The 23,433-nt window shown below is 41.1% G+C and overlaps 1 protein-coding gene across 1 annotated transcript in view; it reads left to right on the top strand.

Moving 5' to 3' along the window:
- Window positions 1–23,433, top strand: part of CWF19L2 (CWF19 like cell cycle control factor 2) — a 72,051-nt gene that overhangs the window by 43,374 nt on the left and 5,244 nt on the right. Inside the window, exons 11-16 of the mRNA XM_083499376.1 lie at window positions 2,983–3,105; window positions 3,875–4,012; window positions 8,904–9,116; window positions 13,274–13,390; window positions 19,204–19,359; window positions 21,303–21,383. Coding sequence (XP_083355502.1) covers window positions 2,983–3,105; window positions 3,875–4,012; window positions 8,904–9,116; window positions 13,274–13,390; window positions 19,204–19,359; window positions 21,303–21,383 — 828 coding nt within the window. The remainder of the gene's footprint in view (window positions 1–2,982; window positions 3,106–3,874; window positions 4,013–8,903; window positions 9,117–13,273; window positions 13,391–19,203; window positions 19,360–21,302; window positions 21,384–23,433) is intronic.

Below are 23,433 nucleotides of genomic sequence, written 5' to 3' on the forward strand. Positions count from 1 at the left end.
CAGTCGCGAATGACTCTCGGGTTGTGGCGCTCATCTCACTTTACTGGCTGAGGGAACCAGTATACAGCTTCTGGGTCATGTGGCCGGCATGACTAAGCCGCTTCTGGCGAACCAGAGCAGCGCACGGAAATGCCGTTTTACCTTCCTGCCAGAGCGGTACCTATTTATCTACTTGCACTTTGACGTACTTTTGAACTGCTAGGTTGGCAGGAGCAGGGACAAGCAACGGGAGCGCACCCTGTCGCAGGGATTTGAACCGCCGACCTTCTGATCGGCAAGCCCTAGGCTCTGTGGTTTAGACCACAGCGCCACCCGCATCCCATACCCTGATGGTGGTGCTTTCCAAATGTTGTTGAACTCCAACTGCCTCTATGACTAGTGGTTGTAGCCCAACAACACCTGGCAGCCACTTGGTTAGCTACCCCTGGTCTAAATACTTTTGATTTAAAACCAGTTCACTTAAATTATTCAATCATTGTACAGTAGACAGGTCAGTATCAATCCTGCATTTCAGAGAAAAGTCTGAGTGTGGTTGTAGAAGGTGGGTCTTGACTTCTTAAAATCGCTTCTATACCCTTGCCTCTTTTGGTATCGATAATGCTTTTTTCTTATAGTTTTCTTCATGTATTTGTGCCCTAATTGTAAGCCACCCTAGGTTATTTTATAGAATTTCCGGATATGTATCCAGCTGAAGAAGGTATAGGTGACTTACAGTGGGTCTTTGTGGAGAAAAAGTTTAACAGGGCTATAGGAAGCATGTCTTTAGAACCTGTATGCATAGAGGTTTGGATCTGAAGTTTTTTAAAACACTGGGAAATAAATCAAAACTACTACAGTATATGACATATAAAACATCTGGTGAGCATGAGAGGTCTGTTGCATTGCACTCTTCAAATGTTCCAGTGAATTCTGTTACATGCCAATGTGTGACTGATGAAAAATACTGACCTTTCCTCAGACAGATACATGAACGGTCTTGACATGACTTATTATTTCTTCTTCTGTGTTAAACAATTTGCAGAATTTTTATTTGAGGTTGTTTAGTAACTGGAGGTTGCCCAGGAGCTGGGAATAGCCCAGAGTATTGCTTTGGACCCTTGTGAGCAGAGGTTTAATGTATAAATAAATCTTATTAAGTTAAAATCTATGCTTATTTTTCTGGATAAAGAAGGAGCAAGATCATTTGCTGATGAAAATGTAGTAAAGGGCAGTTGCGTTTCTCTTTCCCACCTTTTTGCAGCCTTTATCCAGTATTTCTGTGTAGGTTCACCTGAAGTCTATAATTAAGCCCTTAGAGCCCTGGTGCTTTCATAACCACAGAACTTTCTTACTCTCACAGAGCTGTCAGGGATAAGCTGTCATTATTGGTAAGGAGAACAGATGTGAGGTAGACACATAGTTGATTTGTCTGAAAATGACTTGGATAGAGATTTATATAGGCATTTATTAAACTTGACAAAGCTGGATTTTAATGAGCCCAATTTTGATGACATCCCCCTTATTAGAGCTAATTTAATCAATTAACATACAATGAGCTGCTGCTTTCTAATTACTGAGCGAGAAGCTTATATTCTGTCCTCTAATTTCCCCCTCTTTAAATTTAAAAATACTTTCCCAACTCTTTGACATCAGACTAAGATCTGATACAGATATAATGCTTTTGTTGTTGTTTAGTCGTTTGGTCGTGTCGTTTGTCCATGGACAAAGACAACAGATATAATGCTAGATACTTGCAAATCATGGTTTGCAAATCCAGAATCCAGTCTCGAGAACTATGCCTCTTACCTTCTCTAGATCAAATTTGCTCTTGCCTTCCCTTGTTGGTATTAATGATGGTTTAGAGCAGGGTTTCCCATTGGGCCTCCAGCTGTTTTAGACTACAGTTCCTACTATCTCTGACCACTAGCCCTGCTAGGTAGGGAGTGTGGCATTCATACGGAGCCCCTGGTCGTCTCACGGACTATTGACCCGTACACCACTAATCCGCTGCCACCAACCAGGTCCTCCCTGGTAAAATCACTTCAGTCTCAGTCAGATTTTCAATTAATAAAGAAGAGTGTATTTTATTTCAGACATAAAACAAAACTGCTTGGCAGGGGGTTGGACTCGATGGCCCTTGTGGTCTCTTCCAACTCTATGATTCTATGAAAACTTTTACAGCATTCCAAACGGTGTTCCTCTTTACTTTCTTAATCATATGTTCCTCTCACTGTCTCTGCTACCTCCCCACACTCAAGGACCAACTGCCCTAACTGTCTCTGTATTACCAACTGCCTTTCCCAACCAGCCAACCCATGAAACCCAACCAACAGCCCACCAACAACTCCCAACGAACTACTCCCAGAACTCCTCTCAGAACTAGTTTTATAGACCCGCTGACTCCACCCCCCTGGGTCAGGTCTGAGCATCCTATTTAACTATTTCCCCTCCAGCACTCTCTCATATATGTTAACGTCACAGGGAGTTGTAGTCCAAAAACAGCTGGAGACCCAAGTTTGGGAAACTCTGGTTTAGAGTATAGAGTGCTTGTTCCTTTTATCTGTGTTTGCCAACCACTTGAAACCAGGGTTACAAGTTCTCGTGTAAGTGGAGGTCACAGTATCACTTTGCTTCCTTTGTTGCTTTCATGAAAGACCAAAGCAGGCATCCTAAAGGATGCTTTTCTGTAGGATAGCTGTGTATTATGCATGTAATTATTTAAAATATTTCATACCTCCAACTGAAAGTTTTTGAGGGCTGTTTACAGCTCAGGTTGTTCTGAAGTGGATAATTCCAGGCAAACTGTTTATATACATCTGAAAGTGGCTAAACCATGTTTAATGAAACACTCTCAGTTATAAGGTTCTTACACTGAAAAATTGCATTTTGGATAGCTTCTTTTCTTTGGTTTTGTTATAAGTGCCATTTTTAGGCATAATATGACAACTGTTTTAAATGACCCCCATTTCAATTTATGTCCTCTATTTTTGCACCTTTGTACAGACAGCAGGCTTCAAAGAAGATAATGAAGTGGTTCTTGTCAGAACTGATCAGTCTGGTAGAGCATGGCCTGTTAACACTCCAGGAGAACTGCTGGAACCAAGTGGCAGAAAAAGGAAGCAGAAGGTATGTGTAATAAAGATGCTTATTTCACATCTTTTGTTATAATAAATATTACTACTACTATTATTACTTTCTTAAATGTAGTGTATAGGACAAGGGTTTGGGCGGGAGGATGTGAGGAAACTCCAAATACCATATAAGAAAGCTACCAGACTATTGACAGAATTTACTTGTATAAATTTGGGGCATTTGTATCCTGCCCAGTCAACAATGTCCTCTGGGCTGTTCACAACAATAAAATACAAGTACAGGTCCAAAACTAGAATGGTCAGTGCATAAGCAGATCAACACAGAAAACTAGCATAAAACCATGACGATATTGCCAAAAGTCAAAAGTCAATAACTTCCCCATCTCCACATCCTTCTCTCATGGGCACTGTGAAAGACATGAAGCCACAGACATGAAGTTGGTATCTGTTTTCCTCCCATCTGGAGTGGCAATAATAAATCTTATGTAGTCCTATTTGTAATAAATGTTTATCAGTGCTTTCCCCACAAGTGTAAGAGCACCTGCCTTTGATGTACATCTTCCAATAATTTGAATAGCCTTTTTCCGAACATTGTTGTGTTGACAGCGTCTAATGAGAAATCCTACGAATTCCCTGTTGTATCAGTTTGGGCATACTTTGCTGAGATTAGGTATGCTTTGTAAAATTTAAGTGCTGAATTGCATTCAATTACTTTTATAAAGTTGTTTGTAGATTGGATTTGTTTTAGCATAACCAGACAGTGGCACCAAATGACTATCTGTGTACTTGTTATTCATTTTCAGGTCACTACTCACGTGGAGAAGGAAAGGGTCCGCTATTTTCAGGATGATGATAATCTGAGCCTGAATGATTTGGTCAGAAATGAAAAGATGAGGACAGCAGAGGATCAGAATAAGCTGTTCATGAGAATGGCATCAAAGGTAAGGCCCAATGTGTCTGAACTTATATTGAAACCTAATGAGCGCTTCCAATATATTAAAAACCCTTACTTTCAACTTTTTTTTTTTAATTCTGTTTGGAATAACATACTCTAAGATGTATCAAGATCTTCATATGAGTGCTTCAAGTTTGAGGAAACAATGTGATTTGTTCCAGTACTTTATATTTGTTTTATGAATGTAATTTTACTGTTTGTATGCTGTTCATAAGATCATGGTATCATTTTCTTAATGTTGGTGGCTTAGACATTTTTGCAAATAATAAATAAATAACGATAACTGGGGTTCTGGGGCAGGAGAAGAGAGAGAAAAGGAAGCATTTGCAGTTACTTCACAGGCAGCGGCATCTGGGCTGCCCTCCAACTTATATCTGAGCCCTGATTTTCCTGGACTGGCCCCAGTACACCATGTTCGCTACCATACTGACTTTCATAATACCTTGGTGCAAAACCTCATATAAAAATCTCATGTATATGAACTCTGTAGATAAACTTAAACTGAAAGGTAGCAATTTTAATTTTTTGCTATAAGAGCACCATCTGAAGCCATTTTGTCATCTGTATTAATGAAGTGCACAAAACTGACACCCATATAATGACTTTCTCTTTCATGCTTTCATTTGTGAGGAAAACGGGAGGGGGGGGGTACAGTTGAAATGGATGCCATCTTCTTGATATTGCTGAAAGTCTAAAAATGATATTGTGACTGGTGTGTGAGAAAGTGGCCTTTCAATACTGCAGAGGATTTTCATTCATCTTTTTGACTGAGATATTGGCTTTGGTGTGTCTGCATTATTTTAAATCAACGGCTGTTCCTCAGTTCTGTTGCAACTAGCAAAATAAAGAAATGTGATTTCTAATGTGCAGTAAGGAAGCAAGGGTATCTTCTATTTTTCAGTTTGCCTTGATATATCCTTTAAACAAACTTTTTGAACTTGAAAACTTGATGGTAAAATCACATTGAGATCAGTCTCAGTGCCTTTGCTGTCAACATGAAAGTCGACTAGATTTCACTTGTGTGTAAAGCTGTCCAACTAGATGGTTTTAAAGCAGCATTATGTTCAGTAGAAATTACTGGTAGAAATAGAGATTTGTGAAGGAGGAAGGCACCTTGGAGTAAATAAAATAATCGATTCCAAGAAACGGAAAGAGTAAGAGTAGCAAAACAAGAAGTGTTAAATTTTAGGGAAGAGACATTTTTTTGACACCTTTGAAAATTAAGAACCAGGTACTGTTGGGAAGAGTTACTGAATAGGGATTCAGAAGGGGATGGAGTTGGATGAATTTAAAATTGTTTGCAAGTAGCTCAGTAGTTGACTACATGCTTTGCAAGTAGAAGGTCCCCTGTGTCAGTTCCTGGCATCTCTAGCTAAAAAGGCCAGGAAGCACGTGATGGAAAAGGTACCCCTCTGTTTGAGGTCATGGAGAAATGCTGCCAATCAGAAAACATAAACCTAAGGCAGATTCCTAGGTTCCAAATGTAAGGACTTACAAATTTCACAAGTTGGACAGGGAAATAGACGTCTGCCTTGAGTGTGAGAGGGGAAGTACAGAGCCCTACCACCACCAGCTCCTCTCCCTTATTCTTCCAGCCACTGAATATATCTCTTGCCTGCCCATACCACCTCTTGGCTCCGGAAAGCTGCTTTGAATTGTAGACAAGGGCAATCCAGACACAGTGGGAGACATTGTCTGGAGCAGGGGTAGGAAATTGGATTATCCAGCAGGCAGGGTCCGGATGTCCCACAACCTCCACAAGCCACTTAGGTTGCTGGGGCTGCCCACCTGTCAAGCATCCGACATCACCAAGATGCAGGATAACATGCTTCCTTTGCTGGCATGTTTTGATTTCCAACTCTGTGGCGAAAGGACATGCGTCTCTGTGGGGCTTGCTGTAAGCACCAGCCAGCCTTGTGCAAGAAAAGTAAAAATAATTTTGCAGGTGTGTAAGAGAAGACATCTTAAGTTCTATGGAACTCGCCTAATCATAGTACCATGTCAACTATTGCACGAACGCTTGTCAAACAAGTAGTGGCTGTTTTCCACTATTGTTTATGGGGAGCCAGACCTGTGTAGTTGATAGACAATTGTGCAAGACAAGTATCATTGTTTTGTTTCAGTAGGAAGAAGCTGTTGGCAGACATTCTAGTAATGTTCGGATTAGTTGGCAAACCTAGGCTTCAGCAGTCATAGTAGGACTTAAACTAGTAATAAGGAAAATTTGCATAATGAATCCTCATCAATGCAATATTTAATTAACACCTGGATAAAAGCTCTCTTCGTTTTACTGCGTTAGAGCTGAGCCCTAAATACATTTACAGTATATATATATATATATATATATATATATATATATATATATATTTAATTCACAGCCCTTTCGGCTGAAACCTATTGTTTTTCCTAACACCAGCAGGGTTCTGTCCCCCCCCCCCAGCTTCCTGTCATGTATTTGGAGTATAACATTCCTGAAATCTAAATGCTTCCATTTAAAATGGGTGATGTCAGTGTTACCATGGCAATTGAAAATCGCACGGATCCAATTTATACAATCTATACACCTTTTCCCTTTCTGGCAGATTTTTAGAGCAGCAGTAACGCTTCTTGCATTCATGTAGAAGGTGTATCTTGAATTGCGATTGCGTTAGTGTTATTATGGGAGAAACGAATGTTCAGTGGGTGAAGGCAAGGGAGAAGCGTATCAGCTTACGAAAGACGGTGAATGGAAAACTAGTTGCACAACCGTAGTAATAAATAGAGCCCAAATACGCAAGCATGTGTTAACAGGACTTTATATAACAGAAGGTGGGATTTTTTAAAATTTAATTATTATTTTTTTGCTTTTCTCCACTATACTTTGAGATGGCATTCTTAGGCAAAGTATACATTTTTATGTTGGTTTTTGTGTTTGGCCCTGCTGCCATTTTCCTAAAAGCCACCCCTATAACTGTGGAAACTGAAGAAAGAGAGAAAATTAGTCAACTTCATGTCTCAGCGTCCTAGCCAGCAGTGCACATTCTGGGGCAAGCCAGAAAGGACTCCACTTGAACCGGGATGGAAACCGACTGTTGGCGCTGAAAACAGAAAAGGTGGCAGAGCAGCTGTTAAACTGAAGGGAGGGGGTAAAACTGGCAAGAGCTGAGGAGGTGCCATTCGGAATGAATCTCTCCCCCGGGGATGAATTTTAAATGCGGGTGGCATAGAACTAGGCTTGTGAGTGCAGGACCACAGCACAGCAATTCAGAGAGGCCAAAGCACCGCACTTGAAGAGAGAGGATGGTCTTCAAGGGTTTATATGCTAATGCCTCTGAGCCGGGGTGAGTGAACTGGACTGCTTGGTATTAGAGGCTGGCATTGATAGAATCGAGATGATGGATACTTGGTGGAACAGAGAGAACCAATGGGACATATCGTAGTTATCTCTGGATATAAATTCTGTAGAAAAAATAGAGACGGACTTGCCAGAGCTGGTGTCGTTCTGGATGTCCAAGAGAGCGTTGAATCCAGCAAGCAAGGAAACCCCAAAGGGGCAGAATTCTGATAATCAAAAGATAGCTGAGAGATAGCAGTCCTGCTGCTTAAGAGGCAGAGATTTCTGCTTCAGCATTGTAGATGGGGATCACATCGTTCAAATAACATGCCTTTCTTAAAAGACCCCCTTTGGCCTGTGGTTGTAGCGTACGTACTAATACACTTAAGTGCTCTATGCGGCTGCCATCTTGTTTAATAAAAATGGCTTCAATTAGTCATATATGTCCGACCAGGGTAGTTTGGATGCCAGGAATATCTGACTGGCATGTATGGTTACACTTCCATGGGAAGCTTATGTAAGTTCCTTGCCTATGGTCATCTTCACCATCATGTTTTAATGGGGCCTCACAGTGTTATGGATCAGTTTTACCAGTTTCATAAGAAGTTGCTAAAAAATGGCGCATTGCTGGGGCAGGATCATTTTGCTTTTGTTCACTTTCTCACATGCCTTTTGATTTTAAACAAGATTAGATGAGCTCTCCTATAGTGGTGTACTGCAAGAGAGTGCAGAACTGGGGATGGTAACAATACCTTTTATTTTTGAATTTTATTTCAAAATTGAGAATAGTAGAGCATATATATTAATAATCACTTGTTATAATGAATTGGAATGAGGAAGTGATACTGGATTGTGGGAAACTTTATGGCCACACTTCTGTATGTCAAAAATTATGGGAGGAATTCAACGTCACACTGTTAGAACCAGCTACCCTATCCCTCCTCATTTGCTGTTCAGAATGTTCTCTTGCAACCCCCACTCCAACCAATTTAATGCAGAATTGAAGTACTCCAGTTGCGTATGGACCTTGCATATTCCATACGGATGTTGCCTAAAACAGCATGAAAACATAATAAGAATACAGTGGTACTTTGGAAGTCAAATGGAGTCCGTTGTGGACGTCTGTTCGACTTCCAAAACGTTTGGGAACCAAGGTGCGACTTCTGATTGGCTGCAGGAAGCTCCTGCAGCCAATTGGAAGCTGTGGAAGTCGCATCGGTCGTTCGTGTTCCAAAGAACGTTTGCAAACCGGAACACTCACTTCCAGTTTTTGAGCATTCAGGAGCCAAAGCGTTCGACTCCCAAGGCGTTTGAAAACCAAGATAAGGCTGTAATGTGCCTCATCTTTATGCATTTTTTGTTCTTGTCAACTTTTTTCATATGTGTACCCTGCCCTTCCACCCAGCAAGGCAGTGTTACCTGTGATCACCCACAACAACCCTGAGAGATTGGGCTGAGAGTTGGTGATTTGCTGAAGGTCATCAAGGAAACGTCATAGCCAAGGAGGAATCCCTGATCAAAGTCCATCTTTGTCCACATTGACTAAATCTTCCTTTTGCTTCAGTTTTCAGAAAAAACGGATAGAGAGTACTACACTCTGGATGATATGTTTGTTTCCAAAGCGGCAAAAGGCGAGCGAAGCGGTGAGGAAGAGGGAAGGCAAAGGAAACAAGCAATCCGTGAGCATCAGCATCTTGCTGCACGCATGGAGAAGTGCCCTTACTGCTTTGGTAGCCCTGAACTTCCAAAACACCTGATTATTGCAATTGGTAACAAGGTAAGGAAGCAGCACAGCCTGTTCTGCGATGCAAATGGGAAGAAATGAAAGAGGGCTGTTTTCCATTCCATGGTTTTATGCGATTAAAAGTGAGATTGCTTCTTGTGACATGAGTTATTGCCTTTGAATGTTCCCGGCCCTTCCAATTAGGAAGAAAGAGCCACTTCCTCAAGGGTGCGACTAAAATGATACGACTCTTGTCTTGAATGATCAAGTTAATCTTCTTCAGTACTTCAGATTTGCAGGTGACCTTGCTGCAATGATATGCAAGAGCTGAATATTTAGGTTGCATAAGGTGGGTAAATAATTTGGAGGCCAAATCATGGTAAGAGAAAAAGGGTCATAGAGGGGATGTTGAAATTAGAAGCCAGAAAACATAATAAGGTCCACAAAGGCAAAGCAAAGTCATCCAGATTTCAGCAGCACTACAGACAGCAGTCACTGCCTTTTAAAATAAATTTTGGGTTAGTTCAAAGAGCATATGGAAGTTTTTACTTGAGACCAACTTGCTGCAGTCCAGATGACACTGAACTACAGCTCCTATCATCATGACATTTGGCTGTGATGACTGAGGCTGATGGGAGTTAGGAGGACACTCTGTGCGGTGTAGTGGTTAAGAGCGGTAGATTCATAATCTGGGGAACTGGGTTTGAGTCTCCACTCCTCCACATGCAGCTGCTGGGTGACCTTGGGCCAGTCACACTTCTTTGAAGTCTCTCAGCCCCACTCACCTCACAGAGTGTTTGTTGTGGGGGAGGAAGGGAAAGGAGAATGTTAGCCGCTTTGAGACTCCTTCAGGTAGTGATAAAGTGGGATATCAAATCCAAACTCCTCCTCCTCCTCCTCTTCTTCTGTTTTAGACTTTGCCCCACCCACCTCAAAAAACGTGCTAGAAGTATGTGTTTACTTCAACATCGTCATAGTTCAACAAGAATCCTATTTCCTCAAGTTTATTGCCCCCCAAAAGTATTCTGACTTTCACCCATCTAGACTCTCTGGATGACCAAACATTACGCTAAAATACATGCACAATTCAACAAAATGTAGATAAAAATAACCAGAAACAGACCACAGGATGAATGCTTAGCTCTGACCTCAGTAATGACTGGGCTAAAACTTAAAACACAAGAAAAGAACAGTCTATATTCTGCTAATTTGGGCTCTTTAGCTTCCTCTCAGGTATCTGAAGAAGTGTGCATGCACACGAAAGCTCATACCAAGAACTAACTTAGTTGGTCTTTAAGGTGCTACTGGAAGGAATTTTTTTATTTTGACTATGGCAGACCAACATGGCCAGCTATCTGTAACTAGCTTCCTCTCAGATATTCACATAGCCATTATCCTTCACCATGTATCCCACAATATTCCCTTACTCATCTTCCTCTCCCCATCACTCCTGTTTTTAAATAGGTTACATAATTTGATGTCCATGTTTCATAATGTTGTAAAACTGTTTTTTTTAAGTCAGCCAAATGCCTCCTTAAGCAGATGGCCATATGATCACTTTAGACCGAGTTTATTTCAGCAGGAACAGCCATCAGCCTTACCTCTAAATGCAGAGGTTTTAGAGCCTTGAGGATCTCAAAACCTAGGAGGGAACATATGAGAGAAGACACATCTTGTACAGAAACCCCTTTATTTGTTAGGTGTACTGGCTGTTGTTATTGTGCCTGGTTTCTGACTCAGGGTTTTAAAGAGTAAAGGGGAACTAATCTGTACCCAATGTTGGGATGTATGTGGCTGACTAAGGGTGCATTCCTGGCCACTGCTCTGCAAGGCTTCCTGGGGTGGCAGGGCCACCATCACACCTGCAACCTTGCTGAGCAAGTGGGCTGGGTGGAAGGGGGCAGGCAGATTTCTGCACCAGCCTGAGGGCAGCATAGCGACTGGGACTGAATTGGGCTGACTCAGCCCCACCTGCTCCTGTCTGGGGGCTTTCTGGTGGCTTCTGTCAGCAGGGAACCTGCACATTCGGTGGGTTGAAGGGATAGCTCTGCCTGTGGAGTGATACTGGATTCACTCTGCAGGTGGAGGTCAGCAGGGCTACCCTGTTCCAAACCTGTTCTCCCCTGCCCCACAGAGGGAGTTTGGATTGTTCCATAGGTCTTTTCATGGAAACAAACACGCAGAGACAGGCAAGCAGACAGGCAAGGAACTTTCGGATGCAGTGCATGGCCTAGAAGGGCAAGATTTTGGAGTTGGTAGACTCAGCGGAGGAACTGAAATGTGTAAAATACAATTAGTGTTCTGCATTGCTCTGTGCAGTGTATGTCAGAAAGAGATTCATCTTCACAGGCATATCTCTGTTCAGCAAAGAGATCTGGGCATTCTCCCAGTGACTTAAGATGAGGATGATTAACCTTTTTGGCTCCAAGGGCCACATTGCATTGCCACAAAACCTCTGAGGGGTGCATGTCATGCTCAGAACACAACATAGGAAATTTCCCTATGCTTATTAATTTTATGTGCTTGGAACTACCTACAGTAACTATTTACTTTGTACTGGTTCAGAGTATATAGTTACATAATGACCTCATGCTCTCCCCCCCCCCCCCAATTCTCTACTTCTCTAATATAGTTGTGTGGAGGAGATAAGAACCTTAAATATTTCAATTAGTCACAGAAACTGGGTTAATCTTAACCAGGCATAGGCAAACTCTGGCCTTTCAGAGGTTTGGGACTACAATTCCCACCATCCCTGACCACTGGTCCTGTTAGCTAGGGATGATGGGAATTGTAGTCCCAAACCTCTGGAGGGCCAGAGTTTGCCTATGTCTGATGAACTATGGGTTAGTTGAACCAATCCTGCTTCATAAACTTTGCTTTGAAGTTGACTTTCCCCCCAAATCAACTATAGTTAAGACTAAATACAGTTTGTCCTGGTTCAGATATAATACTTGGCTGCAGTTAGTCTAAAACAAAAGTGCACATTTCTGACCTCTTCCCTGCTATGCCGGAGGACAAGGGAAGGGAGGATCACGCAGAGGCAAGGCTCATTGCACTCCTTCCTAAGATGTGGTTTATTGTTTTGTCCAAATGAGGAAAAAGAGAAGTATAACCACTCATAGGAGAAGCATACACTGACTCAGGGTTGCATGAAATCGTGTTTGCGATTTTCTGTATGTGGTATAACGTCTTAGGTGGCATCTCTTTGATAATATCTGACATAGCATTTACTTTTTTAAAATTCCCTGCATCATAGAATAAAAGTGTTTCTACAGTATGTGTTAGCATATAATTGCCGTAACAAAAGATTATTATTTTTTGTACAGCAGAATAGACTAAGACCAAATACTGTCAGTGAGGATAAAGGCTTAAGCATTGAAGTGAGCTGTCTTAACAAATTGAGTTGCCTTGAATTTCTTGTATGAAATGCTGCTGGAGAATGATTATTTCGAGAGGCTTGCGTTGATTATGATGATTTTTTCAGTAACAAACTTACTGAGAATAAAAGGCTTGCTCTGGAGGGCTTGCGATCTGTAAAGAGACCAGAGCAGCAGGGAGCATAAAAGAGAGTAATTAATGTGATTATTTCAGTTATGTATACTGAGGTTTATAAATAGCATTGTTGGATCCGTGAGAGAATATTCCAGAATCTACCATGGGCAATACATTTATGAGGACCAACCAAAACGTCACCCCAAAGTGGCGTGCCCTTCAGGTCACTGTAGTTCTTAACCGTGGAAATTGTTAAACAAGGGTGGGGCTGGGGAGGCAAGGGAAGGAGAGTACAAAAATTAGGCTGAATTTGTAGCCATGAATTTGTTAGGTTGTAGACTCTGTTCCAAAGTGGAAATTGCAGGAATAAGTCTCTACTAGGTGTTACAGGCATCAGGTTGCACACTGATTCTGCAATAAAGAAGAAATGGCTGCTGTTTTTTAAGAGCACAAAATCTAACAACTTGTAACCCAGATCTGGCTTCGGTAGTGCAGGGTGTGGGACTAGGGGATTTTTGCCATAGGCTTTGTGGGGAAAAAATGGGGTTTAAAGTAAAAATCTTCCCCATTCTGCATCTGTACTGGAATTATTTTCAGGTGTTTCACTTGTTGTATCTTACACACATTTGCCTCTCTGGGCTCCTTCAGGAGGGCTGGCAGAACATAAAATAAATAAATAGAAGCTTCAACCATCTTGTATTCCACCCCCCTCTCTCTAGGTCTACCTGTCATTGCCAAATTACCAATCTCTTACTGAAGGCCATTGCTTGATAGTTCCTATGCAGCACCACATTGCAGCCACTCTTCTAGATGAAGACATCTGGGAAGAAATCCAGGTGAGCAAAGTCTTAGGCTTGATGTGATCTGTTGTGCGGATTCATATCTAAACACTGTCGATATGAACCAGCCAACCTGGCACTTGTAGTCCTCTTAATTTCAATGGGAAACATTTAAGCATCTGTTTGCTCCTTCATTGTGACTGGTGGGAATTAGTGTTTTCTTTTTGGTGGCATTGTCCCTTTTGCTGTGAGAAGGGCAGGCTGCCGCTTGGGGGTGAGTGGAGAGGGGACCGTTATATGCAGCATGCTCCTTGCAGCCGTGATACAGTAGATGTATTCAGAGATGAGTCGCCTTCTCCATCATCTGTTGGAATAATACACAAAGGGCTTCTGAGTGCTTTGTTTGAAGACTGTGAATAGATGGGTTTTTTTAAAAAAACCAACCTGAGATCATTAAGAGAGTTATGGGAAGTTCATAGCCAACACTTAACTTTCTACAACTGAGACTTTTTCTTCTGTCTACAAATCAGCATTCTGAATAAATGTTGTTAAGTATAAAAATAACACAAAGTGGGTGTATAAAGGTTAGCGACATTTAACATGTCAGTTTATCCAACCCAAATAACCTGATTTGAAAGTAGAGAAACTTCAATACAGTTGTACCTCGGGTTAAGTACTTAATTCGTTCTGGAGGTCCATACTCAACCTGAAACTGTTCTTAACCTGAAGCACCGCTTTAGCTAATGGGGCCTCCTGCTGCCGCCGTGCCTCCGGAGCCCGATTTCTGTTCTTATCCTGAAGCAAATTTCTTAACCTGAAGCACTATTTCTGGGTTAGCGGAGTCTGTAACCCGAAGCGTATGTAACCTGAAGCATATGTAACCCGAGGTACCACTGTACTGTTTGTTTGAATGAGTGTAGTACTTGCACATCTTTGCCAAGCACCGGCCACATTAAATGTCTAGTAAATCTGCAAATTGGCATAAAAGAATATGGGGCCAGTTTATATTGAACAAGCTTGTGTACTTCGGACATAGAACAATCTCGAAGTGGGTCAAGTTGGGATGTGTCTGTGATGGTTTGGTCAGGTTAGACACCAAGCAAAGAAGAAAGAGGTTTGCATTTTCCAGAGTTCTCATGCTGGTTCGCATACCTGGTGCGAGTCTCTCTCACTGATCAGTCTGAAGTTGAGGTTAGTAAATTCAGACTACAACTTTGCCCTTGGTGCATCAAGAGTCTCCTTAATATACTACATGGAGATTTCTGGAGTCAAGCATACTTAAAACAACAGTAAGATGAGCTCCTTGGTAACAATTTATTCTCAAACCAGACATTAATGTTATTAAACTGAAAGCACATGGACAGTTTACATTTGAGGATAATGTTTATTTGGGAGGATTAATTGAGTGAGCAAGAGGTCATTCAAGTTTCTAGGATTTGGTCTCATGTAGGAGGCAAATGAAATTCAACCAAGAACTAAATATAAACTCTTGGAATATCAATATAATGGGAAAGTGTAATTAAATATGCCTGGGAAATTCTGCAAAAATGCTTAGAAGATACCTTTATTCCACAAAGAGCATGTCTCCAGAGTAGCTTGGCTAATTATGGACCCACTAAATAAATAAAAGTCTTAATAGAGCTTTTATAATCACTGAGAAGATTCAGAGCTCTTTTAAATTTGTTTTCTGTTAACAAAATCTCTTTCATGCTCCCTTTCCCTTGCAACATGTTGAGGCATTTGTCATATCACATCTGTTTCTGCTCTCTATCCTTAAGACTGGTAGTGCATGGCTTAATTATTCCAGTTCAGGCTCAAAACGTATAGGAATAAGCATGAAAAACAAGCAAACAAAAATCATGCACTAAGTTTCAGTCACCCTCAATATTCCAGTAATACTCTGTAAATACCAAGTTAACAGTGTTGATAGCAAGCCTAGACTGGCAAGGACCTCTTAAAACAAGCATAGTAAGTTTTGTTTTGTTTCTGAATTGCGTGAACATTATCTACCATGCCCATTCTAAGGAACTATAGGGAGCCATTATGTTGTCTAATAGATTTAAATTAGTCTGGTTACATCAGAAGTGTACGTGGGATTTTTTTTTTTTACCTTATATTATACAATTTTTGCATTTCTTACAGCCAGCCAGCCAAAAATACAAAATGCAGAATCACACCCTCAATAAAAACCAGTCAAAATAAAACAAAACAAAACGATATGCTAAGAACTGACAACCATAAGAAGTCTTAAAGATAGGTTTTCAAATTTTCACCATCTGTGAAGATGTTTGTTCTGCCAAAAATACTAAAGAGGCTCTCTAAAGACAAAGCTGGAAACAGTCTCATAAGAGGATGATTTATATATTATTTGATCCCCCTGATAAAAAAAACTTAAGGTAAAATAACACATGAAGGTGATTGATTACAGGGGCAACACCTGTTTTTAAAAGGAACACTGGCAAATCTGCCATTCAAATGCTGATCAGTAAGATAGCTCTTCTTTGCTTAGGTATTGATTTTATAAAAAGCAAACAGAGTTTAGGGGCAGACAGATGCAGACCCTGAGGCCATGGGCCCTGTAATCCCCCAGGCTAGCACATGTAGCTCTCATACATCTTAAATGGCTTTAAAAGGTTGTTAGATAAATTGATGGGGAAGAAGTCTACCAATGGTTGGTAGCCATTGCATCCAGTATTAGAGGCAATATGAACGCCAAATGCTGGTGGTCATAAGCAGGAGAGTGATGGCTCATGTCCTCCTTGCTGGCTTTCCATGGTCATCTAGTTGGTGACTGCATGGACATAATACTGATCTAGTGGATGGGCCTTTGGTCTGGTCCAGCAGGGCTGTTCTTACGTTCTTAAGTCTGTATATTTTGTTTTCTGTTGTCTTATAAATTGAAAAGTAACATCACAGTTTCCCCACCATTAACTCTTTCTTACATGAGTCTTTCTTGCTCTGTGCATGTATGTATGAAATGATTCCCTTGAAACACCAAGGCTTATTGACTCGCTTAACACCAAACTACTATGGCCAGATAGAGGTCCAGATTTGATGAAGTGAGCATGCGTAAGGGCCGACCAGAGTTGTTGAGCTTTTTAACCCCAGGACATAACATATACTGCTACAGGGGCTGGATTAAATTGACCGGCGGGCTGGATTAGGCCCCCAAAATGGCTTTTGGACACGCCTGTACTATGGGATATAAAAACTCATGTTAATATCTTGACGTAAGCTCAGTTGATTGCTTAAAATGAGAGGGCATTTTGCTTAGGATCAAGTGTATCTCCATAGGCCATGCTTGGCACAAGCGTGCTGATCTCAAGGGAAATGGGAGGAATAAAGGAAAATGGAAGATTGCAGCACCAATCCTGCTTGAGGACCTCTTACCTAGTTGTGAAAATGCACAGGTGTCTCTCAGCATCTTCCGGCTATAAAATTTTGTCAAGATACGGCACTTCTATTTAAAAAGATATATGTAGCAAGTTAATTATGTATTGCACAGGGAAGGGGAGATGTTGTTTAGACCAACTAGAATTTGAAAAGCAAATTTTGGTTGTTTATCAAAAGCTTACAAGTTTAGAGACAACCACCTAGTAAGTTGCCTTATTTTTTTAGTAAGACTGTTGGTCCATTTAGTTCAGTGCTGACTGGCAGTAGCTCTCCAGAGCTTCAGATGCCAGGTATTGAATCTAGAGCCTTGTGCACTCAAAGCAAGTGCTCTACCACTGATTTACTGCCTTCTTGAAGCTTTTTAAATTACCTTAGTAGCTGCAGTGGCGGCAGCGGCAAAAGAGCATTTCCGCATTTAATTTGCTTTGAAAATCTCCAAAATATCATTGGTAGAATGGGTGCTAGTGGAAGTGACAGGCAGTAATGTGTCAGCTGTTGAATTAATTCTTAGTTTCCGCAACTAGAACAGGATAATGAACAGTTCTGCTTACTGAAGTGTGATTCTTGAAAATGCTGGCCAGGGGGTTGTTTCAATTTAATTTGCATTTAAATGTCATGGCTTCTCGGACATCCTGGTGCCAATATTTTTGCTTGACAGCCGTTAGCCTGCCTTCACGGCCTTTGCTTGGCTGCTTCATAGCAATCTTGAGGCAGATGTGCTTTTTCGGGGAGAAATGTAAACTGTAAAGCAAAGTCAGAGATGGGAACTTCATGTGCCCTTCCTTCAGATATTCTCTAAATAAATTTTGCAGAGAACTTCCTTTGACCTCACAAGTGCTATGAACTTTGTCCCCACCCCAGCTATTGTTTTAAACGTGCACCACTGCATGACAGAACCAAGTGCTATTTGGCAAGAGAGTTGGGAAATACCATTCTAGTTTGGGAAATGTTTCCATAACTTGACCCTGTGGCTCTGAAAGACCTAGTATCTCTAAAGTCTCATTTTTAAAATGATGCAAAAGCTCGACCCTGACAATAAATGTCTATGCTATTCTACTGGAGTACCAAGGGTCAGAAGCACAGGATTCCTAGCATGCCAGAAGATGACCACAAGCTAGTATTTCTGTGCCATTGAGGACCCCATTCTCCCATGTGCCATGGTGGTTTCTGGTGCTGCATGAATGTGCTGGATAACTCATTTGGTTGCCCATCCCCACTGAAGCAGGTGAAATGAAAGATTTTTCTTGGCGACCCTGGAGGACTCTTACCAGTCAGAGTCACTTAGTATAAAGCACCATAATGTGTTCATTATAGTTTTTAGGGGAGAGGGCTGTGCAACCATCTTCAATTGTCAAATGTGTGAATTAGGCAACAACTTTGATTTCTCCGGGAAAGAAGAGCATATTTCTTTTGATTTATGGATGTGTGCATTGGTGTGCATCATTTGGTCTTGTGATAAACGAATGCCATTGCTTTCACGTCTTTTCCACGAATGTTTAGAATGACAAAACATCAAAAGCAAATATGCAGTTTTGTTTGGAAATGTAGCACAAGGGAGTTTATTTCCAGTGTGGCCCATGAAGATAATGAGGTTGTAAAATGAAATGTGAATTCTGTGATTTATGGCCCTGGCACATTTCAAATGCTCAGTCAGCTTAAGTTACGTCAGGCTTGTGGTTTCCAACTTGTTATAATTTCATATGAGCTCAATTTGAAACAAGTTCTTGGCACCTGCCTCCTCTTGCCGGATGCCGTCACACCATTTCAGGTTTGGGTACCAAAATCATCTCTCATTTATTGGAAATCTAGACTGTGATTTCTACCTTATCTGTTTGTTTTAAAACATGCCAGCTTCTAGGCACCACTCAAGATAGAAACTGATCTACTCCATGATCAGCTGTGACATTCTATCCTATAGAGGAAAATGAGTGAGTATACACACAGGTCAAGTCTGTTACAGTAACAGGTTGGGTAAGCTTCTGCACAATGGAGATGAGAGACCCAAGATTGCTTTTCTTTAAGGAAATATTAGTATCTGGCTTAAAGGTCAATCATCCCTGATGAAAATGTCACTTTTTGATGAATTGTGTAATTGGAAGGAAGAGTGGAAGGATGGTGGCATTTGGAGTCTATGCAAGTCAAGGTATTAACTTTTGAGGAAATGAAACTCTCAAGCCTCCCATGGTTTCTGCCTCCATTTATGATGCCCTCCAATTTTTTGAACTTCAGTGCGCCTTTCATTTGACAGAAAACAACACCTACAGTTGCCATTATGCATGTAGTATAAATATTTAAAATTACTCATCATGTTCCAGTGTTGAGCTCATTTTATTTTGAATGCAATGTGACATTAACCTATGAAAGTTTGACTTCTCAATAATGCCAGATACTTAACCGCAGCTGTTGCCTAACATTTCTGTGATTGAAAACTATATGTATTTTGACTCCTCTTACTCCACACCCTCTCTTTTTTACAGATATTCAGGAAAGCTTTGGTGAAGATGTTTGAAGCTCAAGAGTTGGATTGTGTCTTCCTTGAGACAAACTTAAATTTAAAGAAGCGATACCACATGGTATATGAATGCATCCCCCTCCCAAAGGAAGTGGGTGATATGGCTCCCATCTACTTCAAGGTATCTACAAACTCTCCAGTTTCCTCAGTTTTGCGTTTTGATCATACCACTTTTGTTTTTTTAAACTGAACTAAATTGGCAGTTTTGTTTTTTTTAACTGAACTAAAGTTGGCTGTGTGAAGCTGAAGAAAGTAAATAGATTCCCTAAAATACATCAGATTATCTTAACTCCCCTTCTTCAAGTGAAATTTATTTCACCTCTTCAGGTTTCCCAAACTATTTGTTTGAGCAAAACTGGAAGTACAGAAAATAGGCTTCTGAAGGAAACAGGTATTGTTGTATCAAATTAATCCTGCTGTGCAGATTGGATAGCTCACTATGGCCCCTGAGTTGGCAGCATGAACAGGCCAGGGTTTTTTAAAAACCAGATTTTCCAACTGCACAAACTCCCTACCGAACACCCCACACTAAAAATATCGGAGCTGAGGGAGCCGAACGAACACAAAGCATGCTTTGCTCCTTACTTACGCCCTGTCTCAGTGGCAGTTCCTCCATGGGAGCCAGGAGCTAATTCTTTCATGAATCTGCCTGAATTCAGTAACTGACAGGTGCAAAACCAGGCATACTTTTGAGGGCATTTATATGGATGCGATAAAGCATCTCCTGCCCAAAGATGAACATGAAGGAAAAGAAGTTCTGGTCAAAAAGACAAAGGTATTTTCAGATGGTTTGGGCAGTTTGCTTTAAGTAACGGGGGCTGAGCACATTCTGCCCTTAGATCATTTGTGAACTTCAAGTGAAGGGTAGTTTATAAATTACATTAATAATAACCATCTGTGTACATGCTGTCTCTGACACCGTCTGCCATTTTAAGTGCTTAATAAACACAGGCACTAAATGTGTCTAATTCGCCGCTGCTCCAGAGGCAAGGATAGAAGTTGCCAATGTAAGTGATCTGTATGTGCTGGATGTGTAGTTACACTCTCTCTCTCTCTCTCTCTCTCTCTCTCTCTCTCTCTGTGTGTGTGTTTTATTTTTTCCCCCTTCAAATGGCTGAGGAGCTGTGCTGTTAACCTGACAAGATTGTTTTCAACAGGGCTGTTTTGGATGCAGCTTCTGCTCACAGCTCTATATGGGTATAATGAGGCTGGGCCTCAGTCTAATAGGTTTTCTCCTCAACAATTAAAGTGAGCAGTCAACATGGGATCTCCTTTGCTCTTCCGCTTGCAGCAGAACAAGGCAGGCAGAAAAGAGGGAAGAGGGAAGGGCCATGTCCGAGTGGTAGAACAGGTGTTTTGCATCCAGAAGATCCCATGCTCAATCTTGGCATCTCCTGGGAATTGATCCTGCCTGGAATCCTGGAGAGCTGATACCAGTCAGTGTAGACCGTTTTGAGCTGGATATAGCAATAAGCTGACTCAATACAAGGCAGCTTCCATTATTTCACTGCATCTAGAGGAGTATAGGGCAGCACTCTTAACATACAAGCTCTGCTGAGTATCTGAACATGGTTTAGACTTGGAACTATTTAAGATAGCGTTTTGTGGCAGTAGCAACTTAAAATATATGTATGCTAGATTTTAATTAACATTGGCAACAAAATCATGACCTTTACCTTTGGTTTTTCTTATGTACAAAAAAGAGCCAATATAACTTAATTAATTCCTGTGGCCTTTTTAATTTGGCAAACTGAAAATTCTCATTTCAAGGTAATTGTATCAGGCCCAAGTTAGACCGCAGTTGTGAAGCTATAAAAAGTGAAAGGCACTGAATAACATTAGTATAAAATCAGTCTTCATTGTGCATTAATGCATGTAAATTGAATTCTACAAATTGGAGAAATGTCACGAAGTTAGTTTCTGGCATTATAAAATTAATATTCGTTCTTGAAATTATGCAGTATTCTAACTGCTTTTTATTTATTTATTACAAATCAAGTTCTACTTTATGGCATATGGTGTCATTCTGAAAGTGTTTCATATGTTGTTGCAATATTTTTTCAGAAAGCCATAATGGAGTCTGATGAAGAATGGTCCATGAATAAAAAGCTGATTGATCTATCTTCAAAAGATGTTCGCAAGTCGGTATGTATTGAAGCTTGTCCCTTATAACATGTGGCCAGTTGTTATTTTTTGTTCTCATTTAAAAAAAAAAAAGTTTTAAAAGATGCAGGTTTTAAAAGACACAGAACAGTTAAAGTACAGTTTATGTAAGACGTGAGGTTTTAGTTCACGAGTCAAATACTGTTGCAGTGGTGTTAATACAAAGATCTTCTGCTGGAGTTCTGAAAGTTAAAATGGATAAATTGACGCCAGTAACGCAAACCTTTTAAATATTACTCCTGGTTTTTCAAGGCACTAGCTGTCATGGCTGAGGGTTTCGTATTAATGTTTCGACTCAAGTATCAGAATGTCTAGGGCAGCAATCCTAAACACACTTGCTAGGGTATAAGCCCCGCTGTCTCAGCAGGAATTACTTTGGAATAAGCGTGTATAGGATCACACTGCATAGCCTGCCCTTATGTAACAATGGCTTACGGAAATGGTTGTCTTTGCTTGGCGTCAATGCAGCCTCCTTTCCAATCAACAAGATGGTTTATATCCTTCTCAAGGGCTGGGGCAAGAGGCAAAGCTCTGAAATCTGTAGACTTCTTTTCACAAGGACGGCTGCTGAATATAGTTTGTCGTGCAGAAAGGCTGCTGGAAGTTGTAGTTCAGGCATAGGCAAACTCCTGCCCTCCAGATGTTTGGGACTACAATTCCCATCATCCTTAGCTAACAGGACCAGTGGTCAGGGATGATGGGAATCGTACTGTTTATCTTGTTGCTCCCGGTTTTCTGCCTATTTCCTGGTCCTTATTCAGGGCATCTGATGGTTCATTGCCTCCCAAAATTAGTCTCCACGTGTCCTTTTCAGTGACAGTGTGGACCGTATTCACATTTTCAGAGTAAGAAGGGTCATAATCACTTGATGCTTCCCCAGAGGGAATTCTAGTGTATAGAGTTCTCTTAATTTTCACCTTTTAAACGGAGCTCTCAGTTCTGATTACCCTGCCGAATTTACTTTCTGGTCAGGCTCCCGAGCCTCTACCATAGACTTTATTTGGACATCAGCAGACCTAATTCCCAAAATTTCCAACTTTAGGGTGGTAACAAGGCTGGAAAGTGACCATTTGCCATTAGAACTTTCTCTGACCTTGGATGGAGAATTGGCTACCTATTCCTGTGTGCCTATTACAAATAACCAGCTTCAGATGAGGCCCACTGCCTTAAAATGGACCGACAATATGGCTCAACGGATAAATGAACTCCTTTGGTCTGACCAACTGCAAGAGACAAGGGACTCCCTTATCCAGGCAGTTGAGCCACTGCCAATATATGACAATTTAGTAGAACTCCTAAAACCTTCGTTGGCTAAGACCCCGGTAATGAATAGTAACCATTTCTCTCATAAAAAGTGGTTTGATGAGGAATGTAGGCACTTCAAGAACAACCTATATAATGAATTCTTGGCATATAGGGCATCAAATGATTCTGCACCTAGCAGTCACCTTATGAACCTCAAGAGAAGGCATAAAGCACTATTAAAGGAAAAGAAGCTTGCGGCAGAAAGAAATGATTGGAAGAACCTTCTAAAAGCTGCAGAAAATAGAAATCCCTCCTCCTTTTGGCACCAAATTTCCAGATACCTGGGTAGACCGTTGTCAAGGATAGAACCCCAAATTTCAGCTGACACCTGGGAAAGCTTCTTCTCCGTTTTATATGCAGCTCACGCAGCCAGCGGAGTAAGGTTAGATTTGGCCCCCTTGCCAGAGTGGGATCCTGTTACCTGCTCTGAAGTGGAAACACTTATAGGCCAATTTGAGGCGGGCAAGGCACCCGGAGACGATCTTATTTCCATAGATGTTATTAAAGCCAATAAGGATTGGTGGTGTCCACCCCTAGCAGCTCTTTTTACTTATATAAACAAAACAGCACAATTTCCTCCAAGCTGGAACTCTGCACTGATTGTGTTAATTCATAAGAAAGGGCCGCGCACAGACCCGGCCAATTTTAGACCAATTAGCCTGCTAAATGTTATTGGGAAGATCTATTCAAGATTTCTACTTAACAAATTAACGACCTGGATGGAAAG

This window comes from Podarcis liolepis (genome assembly GCF_965112155.1).
Source record: "Podarcis liolepis genome assembly, chromosome: 4".
Taxonomy (NCBI): Eukaryota; Metazoa; Chordata; class Lepidosauria; order Squamata; family Lacertidae; genus Podarcis; species Podarcis liolepis.